Consider the following 10,586-nt stretch of genomic DNA (forward strand, 5'->3'; position numbering starts at 1 on the left):
CTGTTATCAATTACTTGAAACAATCTACTATTTCCCAGGGTCAAGAAGAATTTACTGTGAAAGAAATCCCTGACCCTACAAAAGTGCATGTCATAGCTGTTGTGGTAAATGGTACCAACCCACATAGCACAATGGAGCCTCTTGGTACTGCTGCAGAAAAGGAGGACTTGCTTTGACTGGAAGCTGCTTCTAATTTTCTCAGGGGAAAAAAAAATGTTACTTTGAAGTATTGTAGGCTTGACATTTTGGCAGATAACTTGAGGAAGTGCTGGTATGCATTTAAGTGTCTTATGCATCTACTCACTGGTACTCAGTTAGTTTTAATGAGTGCATATGTATCTATCAAAATAGACCTTGAACCTGAAAACTTAAGCCAGGCACTTACAAAAACTTGTCCTGTCTGCTGTGCCACTTCTAAACAATCTTTTATCATTGGCAGATGATATAAGTGAGCCTGATACCAAACAGGGGTCAGATACAGTTTCAGGAAACTGTCGTATCCTTCTTCACGTCATTAATAATAGAAAGAGCATGCACAGTCAGGAAGCAGGAGCTGGGGCTGTTTTCATTATTACACTACAGCACAGAAACATGGACCTCTCCGTTTTGCCAAACAACAACCATCCTGATAAATTCCTGCAACTGGAGGTTAAATCTTTAGTGAAAAACTCTGCCTTTCTGTCAGCCAAATGGGCAAAATTCCCAGAAGCAGCTTTGCCTGGAGTGCAGCGGTGGCACAACAGGATCTATTTACAGGTAAGGTCTAAAAGAGGCTGACATTTTCCTGATTTTTCTACCTTGTTTTAAGGATCAGGAGAATAATTACGTGACAGTGACACATCAGATGTAGTCTCAGCTTCCTGCATCTCTTAATCAGCATCGTTATTATTCCTGTATATTTTCCCACTGACATCAGCAAGGATCAGGCTCCATGAGAAGAGCTATTCTCTTCAGGGGAGTCCACTGACTTTATTTCAGTGTATTGGGCTTTCTACTGCTCTCTGTAACATCTTCATTGTATTTTCCAGAAAGTCTACTGAAGTCAAATGCCACTTAATTGTACTAAAGCTGTGCATGGAAGTGCTCTCTGAAGATGTAAACCCCGGATTAAAACTGAAATTGAAGTCATATCCCTTAAATTTGGTGAAAAGGCACATTAGAGGGACATTTGAGATTCTTGCTACAAGCATATGTATCTACAGAGCTCACCATAACTTCCTTTTTATTTTCCCTTTTTTTCTTTTCTCATTCAACTTTAGCCTTCTTGTTATACTGAAATACAACTGTTGAAAGTGTGAAACATGCCGACTTCATTAATCCAGGTTATTAAATAGAGGTAGCAGCAGTTTCTTGGTAAAAATGTAAATGTGCACTGCCTAGCAGAGGCCCTGGAGCTGGCGGAGGAGAAGTTCATGTCTGGATCAGCAGCAGTACAGCTGCATCAGCTCACACCCCTCTGGGCCCCACTTGCTGCTCCACAGTGCTCCTTTCCTGCTGCCCGGGGAGCCCCTCGCCTTTCCCCACCCCTAGCAAAAGCTCCAAGGTCTGGTTCTTGTCAAGGGATGGAGACGTAAGTGGTTGGGGTGAGGGGGGAATGATGGAGAAGGGTCTACATTCTCAGGATCCTTAGGGTGGTGGTCTGATTCCCCCGGGGAATGAGGAGTAAGAGCCAAAGCTTGAACCTGGGGGAAGGGAGGAGAATGATGCTGAAAGTCTCCCACAGCTACTTCCCGTTGCACTTCTCCCTTTCAGACATTTCTCCCCACCAGCTCTCCAAACCCCTTTGCTCCCTACCAGAGTCTATTCCAGCCCTCTTCCATCTGCAAAAGTCCTCCCCCCGTGACACCCGCTTCCATGCTCCCCTCCCCATACTTTCCCCAGCTTCTTCCCGACCCCAGACACCCTTCCGTCTGCCTGCTCCGCCGCCTCCAGCCACTCTCTTCGTGTTGTATAATCTTTGCTGGCGGCTCCCCAAGCGGAGCTGGGGCGGGGAACACGCGCTGGCCCCCAGCGCCCCATGCAAGCAGCCCCAACCGAGGGACGGAGCCTGAAGGAACCCAAACTGCAGGGTATGGTGCAATGCTGGCCTCACCCCCTCCCCTCTTCTGTGCAGGAGGGAGGCAGCCACACACAGAGCCTCCTCCGCAGCGGGGATCCTTCTCCCCCATTGTTGTCAATCAGGACGCGCTGTCACCGAGCCAGGGCTGCAGAGCTGCGGGAGGATTAAAAATGTGTAGGGAGCCCTGTGCTTTTTGACTTGTGCTCTGCTTTTTGCCACCAGCGAGAAGGTTTTCCTGGAACTCCGTGTCCCAGCCCCGGGATGGCTGTTTCAAAGGAAATGTCTGTACTCACCATGCCTCCAAAAATTGAGTTTGCAAAGTGGTGTATTTTATAAGTGTTAAACCTAGGACACAATCTATACTTTTAAGTGTAGTCATTAGTGAATTCAAGCTGTCCAGATAAAATTCATTGTCCCATTCTTTCTCCCTTAGGAGCTCTCCTTCTTTTCCCCCTTTTGCTGACAATCAAATAAAGTGAAAAGTACTGATGAGTTCCAGACATTAGAAGAAACACGATGGCACAGTGCAGAACTAATGGTGCAGGAATAACATATTTCACTTTCATATGAGGGAGATAATGGGGTTAAGGGTTAGTTAATTCAGAAATGGAAGAAGGGGGGCAGGAGGGGGAGAGAGAATTCATTTCAGAGCATGTGTGCATGATCTAAAGATTCCTAAAGTCCTTAAACCTTGAGAGTAGCCTAAATTCCCTCTTTAGAAGCTAATATTCTTTTAAGAAGCTAATGCTACTCAGGGCTCCCTATGCAAAGTGACTTCTCATTGGTATGTTTGTGGTCTCTCCCAGACCCTTATTATGATATCACTTAAATTCAAATGCACTGAAGTGCTTATGCGTTTTCTCCACCTATAGGTTTTAAAATTTGTTTCCATTAAAAAAAAAAAACCGCTTCATGTAATGATAAAAAGCTGCCGGTCTTTCTCCTCACTTTACTCTTTGATATCAGGCAAACTAAACAGCTTCTCTGCTTAGCATGTACTTTCATCGTCTACTTTGACTAAAACAAACCATAAAGCAGTCCAGGAATTTTGGCCCTTCCTTGTGAAAAGCAGCATAAAAAGCCCAGGCTTTCTCTTGCAAATGAATCACTGCTGACCGCATTCTGCTCATCCTGACAATCTCCAGTCCTACTGGACTCTCTGCCCCACAATATGTTTTAATGCCCAGCATATACCAGATGATTAATCCTCTATACCTGCTTCTCATGCATGTCTCCCCCATAGTCAACCTGGTAGTTTTTTCCAATTCTCAGACTTCTCTGTCTTGTTTATATTTCCCTTTTCCCTCCCTATTTTTGGAAGACAGCAGAGAGCATTCAGTCTTAGCAGCATGCTACTTCTTGGCATGGTGTTTTTTCAGCCTTACATGTGAATTAACACATGTGTCCTGTCTTTCCTTGTTTCTCAGTATACCAGGACAAGAGATTTTTTAAAGTCTGTAAGTTAGGTGCCAGAGTCACTTCTTTGTCCCCTGGCTCATATGTGCATGACGTATTTCCACTCTCTCCCTTATTCTTCCCTAGACATCTGCAACTGGCCACAATAAGACCCAGCTGCAAGGTTGGCAGGAGCTTTGGTTTGAGACTGTACAAAAGTTCTTATATAATGCACTCACAGCCCTGCAGAACTGCATTACCAGTGACAGATAAAACACTTTTTTAACCAAACAATTCATTATAACAAGTAGTCTCGATGATGCACAATTAAAATTGTCCATATGAATATTCACTTTGCTCTAAATATTCCTGTCACTTTGGCTGAAGTGTTTATAACCATCTACTGATCTCTTTCCTGTCCATGTCAGGTGGCTTTTCAGTTTTGCAGTACCTGAGGCTGCCTTAATGTCTCACAAGTAATCCAGATCCTCTTCATTTCCTTCCTTAAGAGAATTTTCATTCCTAGAATCAGAGAGAGATTTGATTTGGGAGGGACCTTACAGATCATCTGGCTCCAGCTCCCCAGCCATAGGCAGAGATGTCTTCCACTTGAGAAGGTGTCTTCAAAGCCCCAGTCAGCCTGGCTTTGAACACTGTCAGGGATGGGGCATTCACAACTTCTCTGGGCAGCCTGTTCAAGCGTCTCACTATCCTCGCAGGGATGAATGTCATCCTTATAGCTAGTCTAAACCTGCCCTCTTTCAGTTTAAAGCCATTTCCCTTGTCCTATTTTTGCAAAAATCCTCTCTTCAGCTTTCTTGTCAGACATCTGTATGTTCTAGAAGGCTACATGGTGTCCCTGTAGCCTTCTCTTCCCCAGGCTGAACAAACCCAGCTCACCAAAACTGTCTTCATAGCAGAGGTTCTCCAACCCTCTGTTAGTCTTTGCAGCTTCATCTGGACCTGCCCAGGCTTCTCAGGAGTTCTTGATGTGAGCTGTCTGCCCTACTGTCTTTCCTATCTCCTTAACCTTTGGTTAATCCCTGCCTACCCAATTGCTTTTCCATAGCACCTCCTACGAGACATGATTCGTTGAACAAAGCTCTCAAGTGCTAATATTCTTCATAAAAAAAGAGCTTTCTTATTTTCCAAATGTCTAGTAATAACTACACAGTTGATACACCTACCACAGTGATTCACACCCTAGCAGTTTTTTGTCTGTCAGACCTTTTGTCTGCCTTCAAAATAGTTCCACACATCAGAGAAATGTCCTTACAAGTGCAGGGAGGGTCCTCTGCAATCTGTTACAAGGTTTTTGCACAACAGAGGGTTATAGTATTAAACAAACTACTACCAAATAAAATGACCACCCTGTTAGTCACTATCATGAGGATTGAGAAGGCTGTTATGAAATAAATCCTGTTGTATCTAATGGCTGTAGTCTTCTGTAGGACTGCCTTGGTTACAACTTCTAGGCGTTGTTGCCCATCAACAGCATTTATTACTTTCCCTGAGCATCACTGCCAACATCAGGTGGAAACCAGGGCTGGCCATGGGAACAGAGAAACTGGTTCTATCTGGGGGGAAAGGAAAGAAAAGTTTGAGTTCCAGGAAATAAATTTCCTTAATAGTTTAACTTAATCTCTTCTCTTCTTTCAAGTAGATGTGCTTGAAACCGAGGTCTAGGTTTAACTGCTGATGTCCTGGGCTTGATGGGTGATATCTCATATCAGGCTGAGAAAAGAATGGTTAGGCTCTTGTGTTGTTTCAGTGCTATCAACAGCAATAGCAGCAGGAACAGAAAGATGAAGTCAGGATAAAAATGAGATAAAAATGTTTTCTAGTAATAAAGACTAAATTATCATTTTAGTTATACATATTGTAAGGTATGCATAATTTGCATTATGCAAATCAGCTAGAAGAAAACATGGAGTAGGCACATGTTGACTCAGTAATGGAACTAACATCAGCTGTCTATAGATCTCTGGGCTTTTCACAAGAGAGCTTGTACATGACAGCTCTCTAGGTCTGTCAAAGAGGGACATACTTTTCTCAGTGAAAAATGAGTTTTTAACCAGCTATAACTGTGTTCTTGCTGATGAGCTATATGTATATCAAACACAGTTATGTGTTTTCAGAGTTGAGCATTTTTAATCTTGTTAAATAAGTATTTCACAAATGTATTTCATCTACAGTTTTCAGTGTTCTTTAACTACTGCTTCCTTGAGTATTCACTGTTCGCTCCTCCCATTCAGTGAATTATAAAATAAATTGCCTTTGATTTGCTCTGTTCCACCCTCATTCACACTGTCTTCTTATATTCAGTGTGTATTGTATGAATTTTGTAATGGATATTGATATCTAAATTTACAGTACTCTTCCTTTGAACATTTGCTGCATGAGTCAGTCTGTGACAAAGATTGGGATACCCTTTGAATCTTAAAAGAAAATGTTAAAAAGCTGCTTTTGCAAGAATTAATACTAGCAAGAATATTTTTTTGTTATCTAATCTTATGTTTCTCTCCTTCTAGAAATGCATATGTTTAATGCAATAGTGTTCCTATTTCTTTTTATGATTTCTTAGGCCTAAAACTTTTGGGGTTTGCATGTGATTCCAGCTTCTGTCTTTCTTTTTCCCTAACTAGTCTGTAGGACATATCTACCACAAAAATTTTATAATCAAGCATCTGCTGTACTCAAGTATACTCTCTGAAGTTTGTCACTTCAATGTCTGTGCTCTAAAATTTCTGCCAACTATATCCTACCCAAATTCCAGTCCAGTTCTCATGATAAAACCCAGTTTCCCCTCCCAATCTATTTCCTCTCTGCTTCTGCTCCAAGCCACCACACTTTCCTCATACCCATGAAAAGAAAGGTACTTCAGACAGCAGAGAAAAAAGTTTTGCCACAAAGCACTGTTTTTACAAAAAAAAATTTTGCATCATGCCATCTATTCCAAGTTTTGGAGAATTTTATCTGAAACAGCTTTAAAAATTACTGTCAAGTCACATTCTTTTCACAACATTTTAGCCTAGGGAGACCAATCATCCCCTGGTGAGACAGTTCGCGTTCTTCAACAAAATGTTCTCCAAGTTCAACTATTTAGCAAGCCTGAGGGAAGAGTCATTAAGGTCAATGACAAACCTTAAATAAGAAATAAAGTAAATAAAATAAAATGCAGTCAGAAAGAAAAGGCAGTTAAAAACACCAGCTCAGCTGAAATATGGCCAGTACAGCCCAGAGGGCTTCAGTGCCAGCTGTAACTGCAATGCAGAGAGTAATATTATCAGGGGACATGTGAAGGCTAAGGAACGACATGTGGAAATTATGAACTAACAGAAGGATGGGAGGTCACTGAGGAACCACCCACCTACTAATGGCAATTATTGATGGGAAACATGCTTAGTCACTTATGCAGGATTTAGTGGTAGGAATACCAGTGTGATGCCTCCTCCTAGAGTTTATTAGACAAAGTCTGTTGTTATCTCCACCTTCACTTTGTGAAGGAAATCTGTCCTTATGCTTCCTTCTACGCCTGCCTGCCTCAGATCAATGTATACAAGCCTATACAGGTGCACAGACTCTGCAGTCATGAAGCAGGTGGTAGCACACAGCAGCTGACTTCCACTGAAAGAGGATTCAACAGCCCACAATGTGGACAGAAAATTACTCAAGCAGAAGAAACCAACAGTTTGCTATCATCTCAGGGATATTCACTGACTGGATTAAGTGTCCAAGCAGTTTCCAAAGCCGCTGTGCAGCAGGTCAGAAGACCTGAACTCCCACCAGAAAGGTGGAAGGAGAAGCAGGACATTCCCCTAGCCCTTTTGCAGCTGAAGTCTATTCAGCCTGTGGTACCTTAACATCTGGACATCTCAGTAAAAGTGAAAAATTCAGGGGAAGTCATCCTTATATGGAATTAAGTTTCTCAGGACCCAGATTCTTCACTGGCTGTTTATTATGTGCCCTTTACCTTAAGTGCATCTTGCAGCAGGTGCTACCCACATCTTTTTGATTTCTGAGAGCAGGAGAGGGGTGGGGATTTCCCCCTCTCAGCATACCTAACACAGGACCACTGAATCAGGCCAAGGCTCCCCTTGACTCAACACAAAGATCCTAAATACAAAAGTATGAGGAGGGATGAATTGTCTCTGTGTTGGTTCTAAAATCCAGAAAGATGGGAGAGGTGTTAGTGTAAGACAAAGGCTCTGCAAAAAGCAGGTCTCTCAGGTGGCTGACACACTGTGGTACCACAGATCAGCAATAGGTTAATGGAAATTCTTGGGGACAGAAGGTTGTGACAAATATTGAATATCTTGGACTTGAGAGTCTGATTGTATTCCTCCAGGCAATTACAGATTGAAAAGTATTGTAACTAGGACTTTACAGACCCCTAGAGAGGCTCTTACTGCTGTTTCAAGGAGCAGCTTATGATTTCTCAAAAAATATGATCCCAGCAGGGCTGCTCCTCTTCTCCCTTCCTCCCCTGACACTCACATGTTCTATTTAACAGCTTTTGTTACTGGGAGACTGCTCAGATATTATCTGTGAATTCTGACAGTGCCCTCAGTTGAATGAGGAGCCTCTTCGACATCCTGGCATGGTTCTAGCACTCAAGAGCGTGAACAGAGCTGTGAGTCACACCTGTGCTGTCAGAGATGCATTTCCAGTTGAAGTCATCATTTGCAGCACCTTTGACCCTGTGAACTTTCCGCTTTGTCCTTACATCTTTGCTTTTGCGTCACACATCCATGCTTTCACCAGAACTGTAATGTTCTACTGCAGTTCTCCATAGCACTGTTTCACTGAAGCAGAGGCTTTCTTCCAGCAGGCATTATAACCTCAGTTCACATTTGCAAAAGAACTTAATGTTCAGGTTGTACCCACCTGCTTTCCCCAGAAGGAAGAAATCTACCCAGAGTGAGCAGTCAGGCTCCCTCATTGTAGAAGTTTGCCAGAAGGAGAAAAATGGTTGCATGTGTAGTTTTAAAATGACTCTGTTGCATTACAAGTGATAATTCAGGAAGGGGGCCTATATTGTAGGTAATACAAATGAAAGCCATGTTCTGATCTAACTTGTGTCTTACAGAGAGAAAAGACAAATGTCACTGAGCTGCCAGGCTTAGACTTGAACAGGGATAGTCAAGAAATAATAGATAAATCCCTGGGGAAACACATTACTCCCATCACCCTGAAATCCACAATCAAGAGCAACCCATTGTATAGTGATAGCCATGTGGATGATGACTGGGAGGAGAAGAAAAAGACCCCTTCCTGGACTGTGCAAGACTATGACAGACAGTCACTGCACTCTAACTTGGCCAGCCACATAAAGGTAATCAGCTGTGTTTGAGCAGGTACATTGCTGCGAGCTGTGTGATGTATGCATAAAGCACCGTGCAGCCCTCTTGGGTCTTCATGTGGGATTACAGAAGTAAATATGGATGCATTTTCTGGTACAGACATGACATCAACGTGAATTTGATCAGGAAAGAAATCTAGATATCTGGTGAGACTCCCAGGATTTAAATTTTAAATAGATTGGTTTTTATCAATTTCTCTGATTAGAGAAATTCTTAAACCACAATGCTCAGCTTCCCTGTTTGCATAGGGAAGAACTACAAATGTGACACTTAAATGCTATATAGTCACTTTAATAACTTTTGATAGCAAAATTCTGTTATCAAATGACATATAATTTTCTTAGCTTCATCCACACTATACAGGATCCTGACCCCTTCTGGGCTGACACAAATCACTTTTAGGATTACTTTTGTTTTTGTTTTTGTTTTTTTCCACTGTTTCATTTTTTGAAAAGGGAGTCAGAGCTGTGTTTATACAATGACATCTCATCTTGAGAAGGCAACATGGTTTGTTCTGGGGTTTCAAACACATTTCAATGGCTGGTGTCCTACTTTTGGTTCCTGGATGAAAAGTGTGGTTTTAATTTTCCCCAGTGGAACATTTGCAGCATCTGGAAAGTAGCACAACCTACATTCAAGTGAAAGTGTCTTGCATATGTGTTGTGATGTCTTAAATTCATTAATCAGTATCTGATGATAGCCAAAATACTTCTGGGTATGTTCTAATGACTTTGTGAGTAAAAGAGAGAAACTGATTTCATTTTCTGATTTCTCTTCTAGGAAAATCCTAATGATCTACAGTTCTGGATGGGGGATATTTATACTCCTGGGTATGATACCTTGTTAAAAAAGGAGAAAGAGAAAAAGCATTCAAAATATTGCCGAATCATTCTGCTCATGGTACTAGCCATTTGCATCCTAATTACCGTAATCACACTTAGTGTTTTACTTACTTAATATAGCCAAATGATGATGAAAATTTTTTCAATAAATATTTTTACTTAACTGTTCCCTTCTCTGGTTTTATTTGAATTCCATTTTGTTTTATCACAAACACAATTTATTTGACATTACTTCTTTAAAATGTTCCTGTACAGCACAAGAAATTGACCATGAAAAGAGGCAAATATTCTGAGCACAGCTGAATGTCCCACATGTATAATTTAAAAAGAAAACTATACTGTATCTTTTTTAGTGCCTTCTTTGGACTAGTGATCTAAGTCAGTATGTATGGTATGTTATATATAGTGTGTATAGAGAACCAGCTGACTATTTTTTCTAATAAATATCTACCATCCTCTTTGTCTTTTTTATGATAGCTATTTTTAGAATATAGCAAAGCATTAAAAAGCATCATTCAAAGTGTCACAAAGAATTGTAAAACAAAAACTAACACATTCCTTAGTGACTGAATGCATTGCTGCAATGATGCATCATGTAGTAAAATCCAGCCTAAATGCATAAATATTTTCTTACTTACTTTTTCAAAGAAGAAAAACAGAAAATAGGTCACTGAGTTTCTATAAAAAAAAATAAAAATCCCTGAGACCTGTGACAAAGTTCTTTCATCACTAGGTCATTTTCTTTCAACATATGTCATCAACATGACATCCCAAAAGATGGGTTACAATATTTTTTTTAACAAAATCTGTGGATTACTGGAGTACAGACTGGAATTAATGCAACTTAAAAATATTGAAGTTATATAACCAGGCTGTGAAAAAAGGTCTTTGTAAATTAAAGGAACAAAATGAAATGTTTAGAGCACA

General features: G+C 41.1%; 1 protein-coding gene across 1 annotated transcript; it reads left to right on the forward strand.

Moving 5' to 3' along the window:
• The first annotated feature begins 567 nt into the window (after positions 1 to 567).
• On the forward strand, positions 568 to 9,774 carry MINAR2 (membrane integral NOTCH2 associated receptor 2). The gene is made up of 5 exons (XM_086869801.1): positions 568 to 756; positions 6,961 to 7,308; positions 8,016 to 8,087; positions 8,544 to 8,789; positions 9,598 to 9,774. Exons 1-5 carry the CDS (start codon positions 592 to 594, stop codon positions 9,772 to 9,774), a joined length of 1,008 nt encoding a protein of 335 aa, XP_086725927.1. The 5' UTR covers positions 568 to 591.
• Positions 9,775 to 10,586: the final 812 nt, after the last annotated feature.

This window comes from Cyanistes caeruleus, chromosome Z (genome assembly GCF_971803275.1).
Source record: "Cyanistes caeruleus chromosome Z, bCyaCae1.hap1.1, whole genome shotgun sequence".
Classification (NCBI taxonomy): Eukaryota; Metazoa; Chordata; class Aves; order Passeriformes; family Paridae; genus Cyanistes; species Cyanistes caeruleus.

Coding starts and splice junctions, on each gene's coding strand:
- MINAR2 (XM_086869801.1), top strand. CDS start 592: ATGGACCTCTCCGTTTTGCCAAACAACAACCATCCTGATAAATTCCTG. Junction 757..6,960: donor ACAACAGGATCTATTTACAG/GTAAGGTCTAAA, acceptor CACTTTGTGAAG/GAAATCTGTCCTTATGCTTC. Junction 7,309..8,015: donor TGAAGTCTATTCAGCCTGTG/GTACCTTAACAT, acceptor GAATTCTGACAG/TGCCCTCAGTTGAATGAGGA.